Source organism: Micropterus dolomieu, linkage group LG04 (assembly GCF_021292245.1).
Source record: "Micropterus dolomieu isolate WLL.071019.BEF.003 ecotype Adirondacks linkage group LG04, ASM2129224v1, whole genome shotgun sequence".
Classification (NCBI taxonomy): domain Eukaryota; kingdom Metazoa; phylum Chordata; class Actinopteri; order Centrarchiformes; family Centrarchidae; genus Micropterus; species Micropterus dolomieu.
Window position 1 is genome coordinate 14,082,163 of NC_060153.1, and position 18,639 is coordinate 14,100,801.

Below are 18,639 nucleotides of genomic sequence, written 5' to 3' on the forward strand. Positions count from 1 at the left end.
CCCCCCCCCCCCCACCCCCACCCATTTTCGTCTCACTGATATGGATATCCTTCCTCTTCCATCTCATCTCCCTCTCCTCTGTGAACATTTTAGATTTTAAAAAGATCCAACATCATGTTGTTGCCTATCTCTCATGCAATCTTGCTCTTCATCCATGACGCCCAGTTTGTATTACATGCTTTTTAATTTTTTTTATTTGGAGCACACTTGTTGGTATGATGATGTGCTGACTTCAGATGATCAACAGTTTTTACTGACCCAGTAAAGTAACTGTGAAATTCTTAGCCACCCCTCCGTCGTTTACTCCATCTTCTTCCCCTCCTAACCTCCTATAATTCTTTCCCACTCTTGATCTAATGCTATTCCAAATTCTGTCAGTGTCCCAGTTCCTACATTTGGCACATACTCGCCACCTATTACTCCCAGAGTCTATCTCTCACTTGCACTCACATATAAAATGCATATGCATTCACGAAATAAGCAGTCCCTCAAGCTCAGTGACAGGCACCCACCAACACAAACCTGCTCATGTCGCCAAACTGTTCGAGTTAACAAATTTTGACACGTACGTCAACGCAGTCATGCACGAGCACCCAAAGTCTTAGACACACGCACAGACAGAAACACACACTCACACACAGAGCTGTGTATGAAACCACAGGCTGCTGGATATTTTAGGGGTGGGCTTGGTTGGGGAGGGGGCAGACTCCACTGCAGAAGAGGAGTTAATTACCCCATGCGATCAATAATTCATTATGCTGTCAGTTTTGTGTGTCTGCTTGTTTCTGTATGTGTGCTGGCATGTTTTGAGTACACGTAAGCATGAACACCAAACTCTCCCAGTAAGCATTTTCTTTCCCTGGGAACAGCAGATTAAGAGGATTGACTCCGTAATGGATTAACCTCTGGAGTGTGTGTGCGTATGCGGATGCATGAGCGTTCCTGCGTGTGTGTGTGTGTGTGTTGAGCAGGATCAGAGAGCCCATGTATGAATTGATTAGCCTAAGAAGCTCCTCTCCTTCCCTTTTAATGACCACATCAGCACTTTTTCACCACGGGGAGGATAAATGTAGAGCTGTCTGTCAAGGAAATGAGACACCTCCCCTTTAAGAAGGGTTAGCTGTCACTCAAACATCACTCTTGGGCGCACTCCCCATGGACTTGGGAGACCCTGCTGTGTCAGTATATATACGATGATAGATGGTGCCTACGTGTGTGTGTATTAACGTGTGTATTTGTGTGGGTAGAGGGGTGAGTGACCATCTTTATGCAGTATTTATCTGTCAGCAGGAAAAATTCAGAGCAAAGACTAAAGCCAGTGCATCCATTATCTATGCAGCTGATATTATTTATGGAGTAAACATATATGCTAAACAGAAGAAAGATAACAACTTGACAAGGGAGACAGAAACCCAAAAATGACCAATTACCCTGTTGGAAGCAACTATTCGCCCACTCCCTCTGCATTCTTAGTCCAACTGAACTCCTCAGGGATTTGTACACATGGGCACACACGCACACGCAGTCATGCATGTACACACAAATGCACATTCGCGTATTGTTTGGCTATAGTAGGGGGTTGACTCATGTCCCCCGCATTAGATCTTGCTAAACAGAGGACTGATGTTTGACACGGAGCACACACACACACTGTGACAGCAGGGTACCGTCACACTGCTCACAGGCTTAGGATGCTGACAAAGACACACAAGTGTATGTGCATGCGTGCGCACACACTGACAGTAATTTTGTGCAGATAAAAAGGTGTTTAGACGTTAGCAACGGGGTGTGCGCTACAGTATGTCAGCAGATGTGTGAATAAGACGAGATAAAGCTGGGTTGGGGGGCAGAGAGCGGACAAAGTGTCAGAAAGAGCTGACTGAGATTTCTAAGCTAGATTTAAATAAAGAGGTGACAGCGAACCAAAATTGAGGATCCATAGAGACTACGCCATCCCAGTCCCTTCCCAGAGCTCCTACCTGTTTGCTGTACTTGTTCCCAGTCTGGCAGCCGTACTCTGAGCACTGGTCAGATCCCAGGGACATGGCATCTGCATTGCCACTGCCCCCACTACTGCTGCTGCTGGACCCAGCACTCCCCACACAACCCCCACTGCCCACAAAGGTGTTGGAGGGAGGCAGGTCCTGGACCGCTTGGTGCTTCTTTCCCTCAGCTGGGGGTGAGTGGGGCTGTAGATTCACTGCGGGGAGAGGTGAGCTGGATTTGTAGTGCCTGGCCAGATCTGGGCTTGACTGGTGTCTCCTGCCGCCACCCATCCGTGGGCTGCCAGGGTCACCATCCATAACGCAGTAGCGGGCTGCCAGGCGCTCACTAGCGCTGCTCATATCCTCCTCATCATCGTCATTGGCATGGCGACGCAGCCCGTTGACTGTGACAATACCGCTGTAGAGTGATCTGTCTGACTTCCCTCCTCCTGCAGCTGCACCACCGCCACTTCCATTGCGTTTGTCCCGTCGAGGCTTGCGGCCACGGTCTGATCCCCTGCCTCGGCCGGCCTGTGGTTGAGCCCCTGGAGGACTGAAGAAGTCTTCCTCTGGTTCCTTCTTACCAGCCTCGTAGCCATTCTTGCCCTGAGCACCGCACTGCCGAGCTGTGACCACAAGGAGGATAACCAGGATGACCGCGGCGGCTCCCGCCAAGACACCAATAGCTACACTGAGGCGCTGTTTCCCTAATGCACGCTCGCTGTCAGGGTCCCCTGCAATGTCCAGTGACAGTGGAGCCATCAGGCTTCGGGCCACCTGGGGTGAGAGGAACAAGAGTGAGAGAAGATGCAGAGTGAAGGAGGAAAAACAACAAATAAGAGACAAAGCATCAATGAGAAAAAGGTCTAAAACAGTGACTGTAGAAGATGACACAGTGGGTATGAGCCACAGAGAAACATCAAACAGCATCTTCAACTTAATTAAACTCATCACTGTGTTTTAGTGGGGGAACTTCTCCATTATTCCCAGACACACAGCGTGTCACTAAATATATAATTGCTCTTGCTTCTGAGTTGCAGCATTTCTGTGACTCTCCACTTGTGATCTCGCATCATCTGTACAGGAAGTGCCTCGGATTATGCTGTTTAAAGCTGATTAAAAGAATAAAAAGGAAACTTTAGACAGCGAGGTCAGGGTCGGTCAGAAGAGGAAAAGTAGGGGAACCAGTCAATAAATGCACAATAGAGGCAAAAGACATGCTATGACTACATCCCCACACAAACACATCTTCTGTCTCATCAATGAACAATGTCCCTATTGTAAATGACAGCGTAGGCGTGGATTTGTTAAGTACTTGCTATCACATTTATTTTGTTGTTGCAGAATTGGATGGACAAACAGATAGAAGGCTATTGTAAATATGTGTTTTCTACGAAATGATTTTTAGAGCCTTTCTCTTTATGGCCTTGAATTTGTTGTTCTGTTAAGCATAATAGTTTTTGATCAATATATATTACACTTACAAAATATTTTGTGTTTTCGCTTTAAGATAGAGGTGATAAATAACATTCCGTTAATCTTCCGTTATGATACATATACATAATAACATACACGGTGCTGAGGGCACACCACACGCAGACACACACACACACATGCTCTCAACTTGTATACTAATAAAAGGATCATTACAAGAAAGTTGGTTATGCTGAAGCACAAACACAGCCATTAGTGGTTCTGGAGCCTTGTTTGACTGGCGACGATGAGGCTGTGGAATTCTGTTCTGCAGAGCCCTGCTAGTAATATGGGGCAGGGTCATGAACCTGAATATATCTAATCAATACATAGCAACTATGTTGGAAGAATCATTATGCAGAGACAAAATACATAAAACACACAAACACACACACATACACGCACACACAGACAGATATGTTCGCACGCACCTACACGAGCCCACACAGAGTGTAAGCTGTCCGTTAGTGAGACAACTAATTCTGCAGCCTTGACACCTCGTCTTGGAGCTCAAATGACAATTCCTTTGGCCTGTCAAGGCTTGAAATTATATACTCGTGTAATCCTCGCTGCCTTAAGAATGGTGGGTAATAAGGCTTGCAGGAATAAACGGTAGACAGGCAAAGAGTGAAGGTGAGAGAGAAGAGAAGTTAAAATTGAGCCCCCGTGGTTTGCAATAACCAAATAAAATAACTACAGTATAATCGGGAGTATTGGTAACACTGCAGAGAGTGCTGCTCACTCAGCTGCAGTGTGTGACTTGCTTATTGCATTATCCAAGGCATATTAGGCTTACTCATATAGAGCCACATTATTCACTCTCACTTCTCGTCAGCCCCAAGCTAAGAATGGGGCCGTGTTATATTTCATTGTTTCATCACCATCTATCTCTGGGTTAAGTTTCATTGTTTTTGAGCAAGTTGTGTTGGTTCTATTCCATTTTTCTGCTTCCACTGCAGAGGGCCTCTCCGCCAGGCTCCGCTCTCCCGTCAGCCCCATTGTTCTTCTTTTGCCTGCAGTATTCCTTTCCATTCTCATTCTGCTGGGCATCTTGCTGGCTTAGCGCATCCCTGCACTGTCTGTTGTATTGTGTGTGCAACACAGGGAGAGAAAATTGTGATGCAGCGCCATATGTGCATATACAATGTGAAAACAGCCAAGTTTGTGTGTGTCTGGGAGTGTGCGTGCGGGCCTATGTGACAGAGAGAAGAAAAAGAAAGGGCAAGATGGTTGCGAGTCAAGTCACATGTTTGTGTTTGTGTGCGTGTGTGTGTGTGTGTGTGTGTGCATGTGAGATGAAGAGATACTGAGTGCATGCTTTGTATAGCTGTCCATGTGCAGGTGTATGTGCTGTAAGTGTGTATAGGCACGTACAGGACAGTTAAGTGTCCAGCAGGATAAGCGCCACAGCCACCTTCACCGCTGTGTTTCAGTACATCCCTCTGACGCATCCCAAACTCCCAGTGGAATCTTCCATTCTGCTGTATGAGCTTTGTTCCGGCTGGACTTAACACCACCATCTATCTGTTCCACTCTCCAAGGATTCTGTTATCTGCATATCACCGTAGATGCCGATGCTGTGACCAAGACAAGGAGTTCTCCCTAACCACACTATTGACCCGAGCTTAGAAAGTTGCCTGATCTTAGCTGCAGTTAAATGCATTCAGAGCTTATCATAAGAACATAGAGCTGCAGTTTAGTAATTGTTAGCTAGTCCTTATATTAATAGAAACATGAAAACAATCTCACATTTCAAGATTATAAAAACAACCTCTTGATCTGAGATGAAACACAAACTGTAAGAATGTGAAAATATTATCACTAAAAGGCTTAATCAGATTCACCGAACAGGGTACTTCTGATGTACAAAGCACCTTTAAGTTTCCCAAATGACAACCATGTCTAAAATATCACAACTATTTCTAATTCCTTCTTCCTCCAGCTCAATCTCTGCAGCATCAGATTGTAGCTAATTACCCAACATGTGGTTCACCGGGTACTGTTGGATAGAAAAGACTGGAGTCATTTTCTGCCGCGGTGCTGCAGCAGTAGCAGCCGTTTTCCTTCCCTAATTACATCTGGCATCCATCCACCACTCAGTTTGACTTCATTATGAGATGGAGGTATTCTCTCTTCAATGACTTCTACTCAATTACTCCGCCAAGTTCCTCCCTACAATCAAACTAAACTATGCATATTGTAATCAAAGACGGATTTTATACCGGCTTGAACATATTACACCCTATTGTTCCATTCAATGGCCCTGGTGGTTTAGGCACTTTGCAGTTAATTCCACCTGTCAACATCTTTGTTCCTCCGCTTACCAAGTGTTCTATTCTAATCCTCAACCCCTTGATTGTTCAATTTGTACTTTTCATGTGTTCTACTTACTGGCTAGTGCTCAAATACTATCTTCTAACTGTCCTCAGTTATTAGTCTTTGTTAAAGGGTAAACTTTTTTTGGACACCCAAGTTATCTCCATATAAAGTTAGTCAAAGATCTCAGGCTATGATTATAGAGGATGGGTTTTTCTCCAGCTAAAACACAAGATTTAGCTTTAAGTGCCGTTCAAAATAAGGATACAGAGAACTCAAAGGGCAACACAAAGCACAACGTTATTGTAGTTGCTATGCGACTTTCTGGAATGACTATAGAGCAACATAATTGAAAATGGAAAATCAGCTCACTTGGAAATCATGTACATTCCCCCAGATGCTTCTATTTCAGTCTCTGTTTGAGACAAGTTGAAACACCCAGGGAAGCACTACAAAATGACCACGTGCATAGTTTGCAGTAGATAAGCACTTGCAGCTAACATCTGCATTGTAAGGTGTGTCCTCAGGTTAGGCAGAGTGCAATAAAACACTTTTATCCAGTGTTCTGATACAAAAGGGACACAGAAATGTATTTAAGGATGGCATAGTATTTTGGGGGTACGAATAAAACCAGTGCTTTGACACAATTTTGGAGGTGTCTTATCTGTTGTTTTTCTCTCAAATGTCTCGTCACGCTATATGCACACATCTGACAGTTGAAGACCTTTTCCTTTGAGAAAATATGAGAAGTGGGGGTTAAAACCACAAGCTGTTAGCCCCAGAAGAAACACTGTAACCTCAAGGCCACTGAGCCGATTTAATTATTAGTCAATACAAATTACGTCGCCACACCAGAGACGAAGTTTTAGTAATTATTACCTGCCAGCATTTATAGCTTAGTTAGACGTTTTTTTTAGCATAATGGGAAGTTCATTACAATGAGGGCAAAGAACGATTTCCACCAGCAAAGCATAAGCTAAATTTGAACTCACGCCGTTATTTCAGTTATTTCTGGTATCTCAGTAATGTATTTGAGTCTAGTCAATTACCTCTTCACTTCAGTGTGGATCTTTCAAGCTAACTGATATTTCTGTAGAGTCCTTCCAGAGGACCAGACACATTTCTTCAATAATAGCAGATTTCTCATTTCTCTATTTTGGATTCCCTTTATTCAACCTGTAAACATACCTGTAAACATTATTCATTTAGAGTTTTTAGTAATTTTCAGTTACTTTCCCCTGTATGACCCTTTCTGTTCTGCTCAGAATAAGCTGTTTGCCACAATGAAAACTCCTAAACCTCATCAATATTCAGGCCTACAGTAAAGAGACACTGCTGAAGTACAACATCTATTCAAATGAACATACTTCAACCTACTCTGTATTACAAGGCCAAAACTGGGACAGGCCCATCTCTCTCTCTCTCTCTCTCTCTCTCTCCTTCTGCCTTACTAAAACACTCACACCTAATGCTCTCACTCTCTCTATCTCTCTGTCCCTCCCTCCTGCACACACACACACACACACACACACACACACACACACACACACACACACACACACACACACACACACACACACACACACACACACACACACACACAAGAAAAAACTGTGGAGAAACACTGACAGGCAGGCAGCACAGGGTGATGAATTGCTGGCTTCGCCTCGCTCTGACACGGCTCTACATGACCGGGCAAAGTCATTTCAGGCTGCCAGGGAAGGAGGAAGGGAGGGAAGAGAAAGAGGAGGCATCAAGGGAGAAAGTAGGGCGGACAGGGGAGTCGGAACTGGAGAAAACAAGACCCAAATATATTGACTTCCTGTGTTTGGCCCATCAGTCAAAGAAGAAAACTGCAGCAGGAATCAGATGAAGAAGAGCCTTTAACTTGTGATTGACTGCTAGCTCACATCAAGTGAGCAAAAAAATGAGGGGTCTTAAGGGGTTTCACCAAATACCCTGAAAACCCTCATATACTGGGACGTCTAAGAAGTTTTTTTAGTCTAATTAGTTTATTTGCATGTTGAAAATTAAGCTGATTAATCCATTTAATTTAGGTGGTTCAACATATTTTCCAGGCTTACATGCACAACAAAAGTCTTCAAAAAAAGGAAAATGTTAACAGTCTTTACATGATTACACTGATAAAAAAAAAGAAGAAGCTGCAACTGCACTTGGACTAAACTCCTACTCATGCTTACAAGATTTCAGAAAAATGTATTATTTTAAATGCAGAGGCAAATTTCTGAACGTCTGAATGTCTCCTTGTTCTTGAAACTGGCGTACCTTTAAATCAACTCCTGACCACGTAAAACAACAATCTCCTAGTGCCCAGCTAGGTACAAACCGCGGGAAGTCACACCTTGGCACAACTTTTCTACCTAAATTTGAATCTTCTATCTCCAATAAAATTCAAAGTTTAGTGGGAGGTCTGAAAGCATAAATGCAGAAAACTGAATAAAGTCAAAGCTGCTGTGTCCCATGTTTTTCTATATTTACATATATTCATTTTCTTTCATTTCCCCCCTCGGCCATCTTGCTCATTCATTATCAGCCACAGGGGAGAACAAAGAAAAAAATGACTTAAGTTTTCGCTTCAACTTTCTCATCACCATTAACGAGCGGACCGAAGTGATTAAATCTGGCTCGTGATTGGCCAGGCGCTGGCAGAGAGAGATTACATCCCATTACTCCCCGTGTTCTAATTGGTCTCTGTAGGTAACAGGAGCCAGGTACTTAATGAGGCCTTTTGTGGCTGATGTATGGCTGCTGTAACGTCTCTCCCGCCGCACCGGAGACGAAGACGCCTATGAGACTAATAGCACATGAAATAGACCCGCAATTGTGAGGACGAACAGAGACGGATTGTTGCGGTGGAAACGCACATTTCTGTTCAAATCGATTTATCTATTTTAAAAAGAAGGACGCGTTGAACCTTGAAAAGTGGTGGAGATGCCGAGAAGTCATTCAAGGAAAGAACAGGTTGTTGTTGTTGTCTTTCTTGGACTCCTGTTGGACTTTTTTTCATTCACCTACTTCCCAGGACTGTTCTCTTTTCCCAGTTCACAATTAGAGTCCTAAAGACTCAAAGTCAATCTGTGACTCAATCCAATATGCCCCTGAGGGTTTCCTTCATTCGTCTTTCCCGCAACATAAAACCTGTCCCCCCGGGTTTACTGTCCATTTAAGAGTGTTTACTGCAGCGCTAAGCATTTTAATGATTTTAACAAAATTAAACCACAATTACTTTTAAGCAGTCCCTCCCAGTCCAATCCACGTGACTGGCCTCAGTCTGACAAGCTACTGGTCTTAACCAGTGACAGTAATTCAAAGAGTATTTTTTATACTAATAAAGCATCGAGATAGCCAAGTTTTTTCCCTTTGAGTCAAAACATTGTCCAGATCTGATAAAAGCAATTAGCTAAATAGTTTTTGTCGTCTTTGTGGAAAAAGTAAAGATCTCTGCGGTTCCACATATTGAGAAGTACATTTAATGGTTGAGGTTAAAGTGGACTGAGGACTTTACAAGTGTATTGTTGGAAAGAAAAGAAAATGAAACCGTGACAAAAGAAAAATCTACCTCAGATGCAGTCTGATCCTGCAGGCTGAGACGGTGCAGTTGATTTGGCCTCTGTCAGTTGTTTCATTATTCTCTGAAAGCGTCGGCTTCAGAACATTTTATACGTCTGAAAAAAAATAAAACGCTGTGACCTTCTTTCTGTCGGCTGTTTACATGATTTCATCCCCCTGCAGATCCGACAAAAGGACATCATAATGGATTTTACCTGAATTCACCTCAGCACACTCAGGTTTGTGTGTGTGTGTGTGTGTGTGTGTGTGTGAGTGTGTGGTAAAGGTGAGAGCACACAGGCAGGGCCTGACAAAGACCGTCCTCCGGACTCTGTGAACAAAAAGGCTGTTGTTCAACAAAGGACTGATAGGAAGGGGTTAAGAGCTCCAGATGTGCGTGTGTGTGTGTGTGTGTGTGGGCAGCCTGGGTCTCCATCAGTGTCTGACTGATTGATTGGGACGTCAGCCAAGATAAAAGATCCCGTCCTCACAGCATGGCCATACAACGCCCCGGGGAGAGAGAGGCACATGCTAACACACACACACACACACACACACACACACACTGACACAGAGGCAATGCACTCGGATACCTGCGCTGCATACAGATCTGCCTCCTGCTCTCCTGGCTGTGTTTACACTCTCTCAGCCAGCACACTTCAGTGCACGTTCAGTGACACAGATGCATTCTTTTCATGACATTTGTAAAGAATAGGCATTCTGTAAATGCTCACTGCATCTGGGAAGCCCAATTTGCCAGTCTGCAAGCTCGGTGACCGTCCGGCTGTGGGATAAATCAGCAATTGATCGCCGGTAGTTATGTGTGAACTACTCAACAGCGCAGCAAACTTGCTCCCTGACGCATCACCGACGCCAGCCAGATATCTATCATGCCAAATACACTTTAGAGGCTTTTATGTTTTGTTACTTTTTACACTCTGCTGCTGAGAGAAACAGCATTTCAACTTTCACTGATAATTGTTTATCATTAGATTGCATCTCATCTCACCCTCAGTGTTCACTCTTCTTACTGTGTGTTCTCACTGTATACCTGTTTTTGTGTATAAACTGCGCACGTAGCTCCTTAATGTGCAGTAGCAAACAGTGTAAACAGCTGTAACCAGACTCACCGCCGTCTCTGCACACCTGCAGTTCAGTGTTTGGCCTGCAGGGGCTGCTGCTGGAGCACATTTCTCTTTGTCTCCATTTTCTCCTCATTCATTTCTTTTTAAGTCCAGACATCTCATTCTGCTGTTCAGCGGCCACTTTATCATTCTCTTTATCTCTCCGTGTTTATGGACTCCCTCTTAGCTTGTTGGAGCTATAGACTCACACCAGACTCTGACCCTCCACCTCCTCCAGCCTTCATTGATTTGAACTCGTGTCTCCCTCTCTCGTTCTTCTCCCCTCTCACACTTCTGTTCATCCCTCCATTCATTTTTAACCTCCCTCCCTCTCTCCCTCGTTGCTCTATGATCAAGCAGTGGAGGGGCTTCTTGATGTGTCTGACATCTCTATCAGAGAGCAGCGAGGAGTTTGTCTGCAGGGAGAAACAGCCTGAAATATACATGAGGAGCTTTCTCACATATATAAGTGCCTACAAGCACACATGCCAGAATGTACCAGAATATGTGGACCGTGCAGAGTCCAGAACCCCGGCGCCTTGGCTGCTACAAAGGCAAAGCAGGATCAGGGGTTGCATGCATCCTGGCAAGGGGTCACTTTGTTTTGAAAAGTGGTGGGGACATAGGTTCATGCTTGGGTTTTGTCTGTTTGCAAGATGTCAATTTATGCTCTCTGCCAGTTTCATTAATTAATCTGATTTTGATCATTCTGCTTTAGTCTCTGTGTAGCCTTTATTATTTTATTCATCCACATCTTTAAGTTTCTTAGTATCTGTCTTGTCTCGTATCTTAGTTCCTAGTTCGGTGTCTTAGTTCTTAGTCCTGTACCTTTAGTTCATGTCTTAAGTGTTTCACTCCTGGTCTGTGTGCTTCTGCTCATGTCTGCTCTGAGTTCTGTTCGGTCTTAGCTTCAGTCTGTTGGTGTTAGTTTATTCGTGATCTGTCTGCTGTATTAGTTTATTTATATTACTCTGATATGTTTAGTAGGGGCGGCGCGGAGGTGCAGTGGTTAGCACTTTCCCCTCACAGCAAGAAGGTCGTGGGTTCAAACCCCGGTTGCCCCTGCCTTTCTGTGTGGAGTTGTTCTCCCCGTGTCCGCGTGGGTTCTCTCCGGGTGCTCCGGCTTCCTCCCACCATCCAAAGACATGCAGGCCAGGTTAATTGGTGTCTCTGAAATTGTCCTTAGGTGTGAATGTGAGTGGTTGTCTGTCTATGTGTGGCCCTGCGATGCACTGGCGACCTGTCCAGGGTGGACCCCGCCTTTCGCCTGATGTTAGCTGGGATTGGCTCCAGCCCCCCCGCGACCCTGTACGCAGGACAAGCGGTTGACGATGGATGGATGGTGTTCTGTCTGTTCCCCCAGTAATCTGCCTGCCTGCCTCTCTGTTTTCCCTGCTGTCTGCCTGCCTGCCTCATTAGCCTTAGTCCCTGGTGTATATGTTTGTTTTTTCTGTTCAGTCCCCGTCTGGTCATTGTCGTATGATGTGTGTTCTGCCATGCTGGATACTGCCAGCTTCCAGTACCCGTGAGTTTTGTTTTGCCTGGTGTGTTTGTGAAATAAACCCTGGAACTGAATCTCTGCTCGCAGTGTCGTGTATTTTGGCTCTCACCTGCTTTGCGCACCCTTGACCCTGACAATTTCCTGCATTCTGGTGAACGTTTCTGCACCAATTTATGGTGGAAATGTTGGAAAACTCAAAATTCAGGTGGCAGGTCACATTTCAAAATATATAAACCTTACAGAATCTAAGTGAGTGCAGCTCTCAGTCATTCTGTGCTGCTTTCAGATCTGTTTCTCCTGTAGATCAACTTTTCTCATGTAATATCATCCCTGCTGAGGCAACACACATGGTGGCATGATTTAGTCTTCTCTCCTCTTTTGTCATGTTCAAAGAGACAGAATTGAAAACTTGGCCAAAAAGAAACTGTATCGAGAAGTTGTTAGTTACTGACTGGTGAATGCATGTTTTTGGATCATTTTACAATCAGTAGCTTGTTTTGTTTTTTAGCTTAAGTTACACCTTCACATTTGTTTCTTCTATATTTTAATTTCATTGCATACTTTCTTCTTGAGCAAATAAAACTTTTTTAAAGGCATTTTCATTTTTTATTTAACTGCAAGCTATATTTCAGAATGGTTTTTAAACAAATTATGCTTCAACAAGTGGTGGGGACAAAATCCATCCATTTAAAATAGTGGCGGGGATATGTAAATGACACCTACGCATCCTGCAAAACCTAACTAATTGAAAAGTCCATGACTGGAACGACAGATTTGCTGGTTTGGAAGTATGGAAGTGCACAAACATTTTGAACTTCTATACTTGTGTTTATTTGAGTTAGCTCACACAGTGCTGTGTGCACACATGCTAAAAGATTTACTCAGTGTTTGTGGAGACTGAAAAGCTGTTTAAATACAAACACATGTAATATTGCTATCATGTTGTATTTAAAGTAAACTTTTATATACAACACAGGGTTGTATAATGAGATGCTACTTGTAAAAACTGTAATATATTATATACAGTAAATGGTGAACGTCATAAAAACTATTTTACATGGTGCAGTGCTGAATTCAGGAGTCTCTCAGACTGGGGAAGAAGCAGCAGGGTGAACGGGGTGTGGCAGGGTGGGTCCTGTCTTTCAGGATCCTCTGGGCTCTGCAGGCACCTCCCCAGAAGATTGGTACCAGTGATCTTCTGAGGGGTTTTAATCACCCGCTGCAGAGCCCTCCTGTCCTGCTCCGAGCACATCCCATACCAGTTTGTGATGTTTTCAGTCAGGATGCTCTCTATTGCTCCTCTGTAAACGTTAACAAAGATTCTTAAATTTCCTTAATATGTTCATGTGCTTTCTGTGCTTTCTCCACCAGAGTGGAGATGTCAGGCTTTTATACAAGTCTGAAGATAAACGTGACATGGAAGCAATATTTGGAATAGTTATTCATTTCTGACATTTTTAAATTTGCTAACTTGGAAAAGAAGGCATGAGGGACCATCAAGTTAGTGACTGAATGAAATAATTCCAGGCTTTATTTGTAGTTTTCTGTATCAGTAATTTATTCATTTTGATGTGGACATTAAGTTCTAAAAATCTGATTATATACATGATGTGAAACGGTGGATTTTTGTAGTGTGTATATTATCTGAAAATGTATGCACCACATTTCTAGCTTAGCAATTTGTCTATGCATGCTGATCATCTTCATCATCATACCACCATCACAACTACATGTATAAACCAAATCTTAATGACTTCAAATTCAATTCTATTCAAATTGATTTATATAGCGCCAAATCACAACAGTTATCTCAAACAGTACTCTGTGATGTGTTAATCCTAAACATATTCTAACCTTAAAGGCCACAAGAAGTGTTGTTGGATTGTCTAACAGCATCGGAAACCCCCTCCCCTCAAATCGTTGCAACACTGGAATCAGAGTTCAAAATTATTTATGACTTTAAACCAAAAATTCAACTAGCACATCCACTGAATGCATTGATCACCCAGGTGTGCTGAGGTGTAAGATATTGAATTTTCTCTCAGGCTCTCTTCTTTCATTCATCACTCCACTACTTCTGTAATTTTTTGTGCGTGCAGACTGAACTGAAACGAGTCTCTCAGAAAGTTTTCCCTGTTATACCCAAGTTTGTATGATTCATTGGGTCTCTGCCTCTCTGTGACAGCAGGCTTCTCACCATCACCTTTTGTGTGCGGCCATTCAGAACAGGTATGACAGGAAAATCTGAACCCTTAAACTGCCCTTGGAAGCTGTGAGGACCACTTTAAATGCGCTCACTTTCCAGAATGTCAAAATGTCTCAAATTGAGTCCTCACAGAGATATGTGGAAGCACACACACACACACACACACACACCCACACTGCAAGTAGTGTAAACACTAAACACTCAGCCATGAAGTTACACACAAACTCCTGCAGCCTGCAAACACACAAACTCCTGCAGAAAAAACCAAACCCTTGATGTAGTGGAGACTGTGTGTGTGTGTGTGTGTGTGTGTGTGTGTGTGTGTGTGTGTGTGTGTGTGTGTGTGTGTGTGTGTGTGTGTGTGTGTGTGTCCATGCTGGGATACAGTGATCAATAATTCAATGAGGCTGTGTGGACCTCAATCCAGCCTCTGGCTTCACACACAGTAATGAAGGAATAAGTTTAGAAAGTCTTATTAATCGCTCCCCACCTTTCCTCCACCGTTTTTTTTTTAATCCAAACTTTTGTCCTCCCTGAACACTTCTGTTTCTCTGCTCTTTTTTCCCCCCCCTCCTGCTTGTTTTACTTCTGTCAATTCTACATATTCTTTTTCATCCTCTGTTGTTTCCCCCCCGTCCTGCTCCGGATCAAAATCAGTCTCACGAGATAAAGAGAGAAGCAAACACGTCGAGATCAGAACAGCAGATCAGCATCTTTGTTCTCTGTTTGTCTCTGCAGCTCCCTCGTCCCGGATCGGTTTTTCTCTGGAGTGCAGCTGAGCTGGCAGTCCGATCATTACCTCCACGCTTGCCGCCGTTTGTCTAATTGTAATAGTGTTGTGCCGACGAACTCTCACCCTCTGTGCTTCATCAATGTCACTCACTGAGCCGGAGAACAAGAAGATATTCAATTACCAGCAGGGGTTTGGTGGCGCTGGAAGCATTAAAATGTAGATTACCTAATTAAGCCATAGGAGGGCACTGTTTGATTAGATTACGAGCCACACAGATCTTTAGAAAAGATTATGCTTTTCAAAAATAATTACAAAAAAAGTGCATTCTCAATCTGCTGCTCAAACATTTCCACCATATATTGGTAGAAGCATTAAGTGGTTTACTAGTAAGATTTTGTTAGCTTTATATTCTTAATTGGTCCACTACTCCACCAATTGTGCCCCGAGGACACGCAGGGGTTTCAGTTTAATTATCTCCTGGCAACGAAAGTGGGTCGAGGTTCTGAGATAAAATGTGGCCCAAGATGTGCATGTTAACATTTAACGCACTGCAGGCTTAAAAGTATGTAGACATTAATATACACATGGTCTGGAGCAGCTTTTAAATGTTAAAGCAACATCACACAGATATTTTAGACTATAAAGACATGTGTTAACAAACTGAACAGAGCCCTGACGGTGTCAGTGTTTCAGGTAAGCTGCAAACCTCTATGCCAAGCTCGGACTTCTTTTTCTGATCTATTGTTTATTTATTTATTTAAACTTGACTTAATTAATATCTTTCCTCGCCTCTTTTTGAAATTGTTTTACTCTAAAGGTGTGGTTTACGTTGTTCATTTATCTGTTTGAAGAGTGCTGTGTTATATATCTGTATCCTCTTACTTCCTCTAATTCAAATCTGATCTGCATCGCTGCAAAAAAAAAAAACAATCCACTGGATCCATGTGAGCAGGCTGAGTGATCGACTGTGAGCAGCTGCTGTTACCCCCCTGGTGGACTTGGGGCGACTAACAGCACACAAACCCACTGATTGGAGGTAAACCACAAACACCTGACACAGTTCCACTCAGACACCAGGAAGTAGTTCCTAAACGTCGCTTTTCACAAACATTTGTTTTTTTCCCCCACCACTTTTAACCTGATTAACTGGGAAATCTCTTATTTTCACTTCACTTTAAAGAGGACTGAGAGGAAAGTGAGCAGTGATTTGGGCATTTTGGACATTTTGAGGATCATTTTGCAGTCTGTTTTTGATTCTTTGTGATCCACCTGTTGGATGAATGGAACAAATAATCAAAGAGATGTTCACAGAAAGATAAGAAGACTTTTCTTATTTTTTTTTTAGCTGTTCGTTTGAGCTACATGAATAGGATTGTTTCCTTAGAATTGCTGCTTTATTCTGAGTTTTTCTCCATTGTGCTTTGAGTGGTGGTGAAGTGACAAGAGAGTTTTGCTTTGTCCTGCTGTTGCTTGACTTATCAAATATTTGCCTTTCTTCATCTTCACGTCTTCTCTCTCTGTCTCTTTACTCCTTTGAGACTTGCTCCAGGTATTTTCTTTTTGGATCACTACAGGTACTTTTCCCCAAGTGCTCATGGCAAAGAGAATAAGATTTTTCTTTTTTTAAATGCCCATGTTCCCCTAAGTAAAGAGAATAATTAAGGTAGTGGCTTGTTGAGATTTGCTGTCACTGAGTGACGCTCTTTAGTGATGAGCCTTTGGTAAAGCTTCATCTAAAGGAGGCCACGGCTCTCAGGAGGAGCCTCGGAAAAACCTCCCCGGCGAAAGCTAACTTTAAAATGCCATATTAGCTGCCGTCTATATGCAGATTAGATTCGCTGGGTGGCCTCATTTCATACAGTAGATCATGAATTGATCATGCGTGGAAAGATTGTGCAACGCTGCTCAGTATTACAGTCCTTATGGAGTTTCATCACAAAGCCATTTTACATCTGTTGTATACAGGGAGCTGTGTTTGTGTTCACTAGTGTTTTGGCCAGTTTGACCTGAAGCTGCTGTGTATTTCATGTAGTATTGTTTCTAAGTTCTTTATCATATTGCGAGTGTTAATTTAGACTTGTGGTTTTAATGTTGGTTTAGTCTCTTGGAAAGGACACCTTGCATTCAGCCCCCCCCCAAAAGGGCATGATGTTTACAGCTCCAACTTGGGACTAAGAAGACATGGATTAGTGATCATAAACTGTAAACAGTGTGTGAGAGCGATGCTGCCGTTTGGTGTTGTGATATTGAACTAAACAGACAGGTCGCTTGGATAATTACTTCTAAACTGTCACAAACTGGCTCAGGAAATGTGACAAAGAGGGAGTCCACGCAAAGTACTTAGTTAAAACAAGTATAATTTATTAAACTAAAATAAGTACAAGTATAAATGCAGATGCCGTCTCATAAACACAGTGCATCAGTGTTTCTGTTGGCCGACGGTTTGTTCACCTGCGTGGTCAAAACTGAAGACAGGTGAACTTTAAACTGAGACACATGTGGAGTTAACTCAGGGTTATCGGGCAAACTCGGTTTTGACAAACTCTGACCGCCTACACTGGAGTTCAATTGTACTACGACGGTGAATAAGATGTTGATTAGTTGAGCCATGTTAACTGAAGTGGAGTTGGTGGACGTTCGCCTAAAAGGGGCGACGTTGGAGTTTTTTCACAACGGCGCATGCTCAGTATTTTTCCCAGAAGAATGCACATTGATAGTGTCAGGACATGAGAAGTTTAAAGACACTGTAACGGCTCCGTCTAACACCGTGGCGGCCGACAAAGCCAGGAGGCTTATTGGCATTGCATTGAGTACATTTGTAATAATCTTCACATCCAACGAAGGTTAAAATCAAGGGCAACTGGACTTGGTTGAAGATACTGGAAGACGTTTCGTCTCTCATCCAAAGGACTTCTCCAGTTCTGACTGACTGGCAGGGAAACTCAGCTATTTAACCTCAGTGGGGTCGTTGGCCCGGGTCATCGATACCGCTGGTTCGTTAGTGTTCCTGGTTGCTGTGACGACAGTCGTTACAGTCGTTAAGACTACCTGTGGCCAAGACTGAACGACCATCGTTGGCATCTTCACCTGAGGCCGAGACTGAACGACCATCGTTGGTATCTTCACCTGAGGCCAAGACTGAACGACCATCGTTGGCATCTTCACCTGTGGCCAAGACTGAACGACCATCGTTGGCATCTTCACCTGTGGCCAAGACTGAACGACCATCGTTGGTATCTTCACCTGAGGCCAAGACTGAACGACCATCGTTGGCATCTTCACCTGTGGCCAAGACTGAACGACCATCGTTGGTATCTTCACCTGAGGCCAATAGGTTACGTTTGTTGAGTTTCCTGGGCAGTGATGAAAGGACAGCATTGTAAGTGGGGGATAAGTGGTGGCGTAGACCCCCTCCCCTGTTCAATGACGGCTTCTCCACCCTGGTGTAGATGCTTCCTTGACACCTCTTTCAAACCATCCATCTTCTCTGTCTAAAATGTGCACCTGGTGGTCCTCAAACGAGTGTCCTCTGTCCTTCAGATGTAAGTAGACAGCAGAGTCTTGACCTGAGGAGTTGGCCCTTCTGTGTTGAGCCATGCGTTTGTGTAGTGGTTGTTTAGTCTCCCCAATATACAGGTCTGTGCATTCCTCACTGCATTGGACCGCATACACTAGATTGCTTTTCTTGTGTTTGGGTGTGCGGTCTTTGGGGTGGACCAGCATCTGTCTTA

The 18,639-nt window shown here is 43.6% G+C and overlaps 1 protein-coding gene across 2 annotated transcripts in view; it reads right to left on the minus strand.

Annotated features, from left to right (window-relative positions):
- Positions 1 to 18,639, minus strand: part of pcdh7a (protocadherin 7a) — a 61,522-nt gene that overhangs the window by 32,672 nt on the left and 10,211 nt on the right. For both annotated transcript variants that reach the window (XM_046046959.1, XM_046046958.1), the window contains one exon: positions 1,980 to 2,762. In XM_046046959.1, the coding sequence (XP_045902915.1) occupies positions 1,980 to 2,762 (783 nt within the window). The remainder of the gene's footprint in view (positions 1 to 1,979; positions 2,763 to 18,639) is intronic.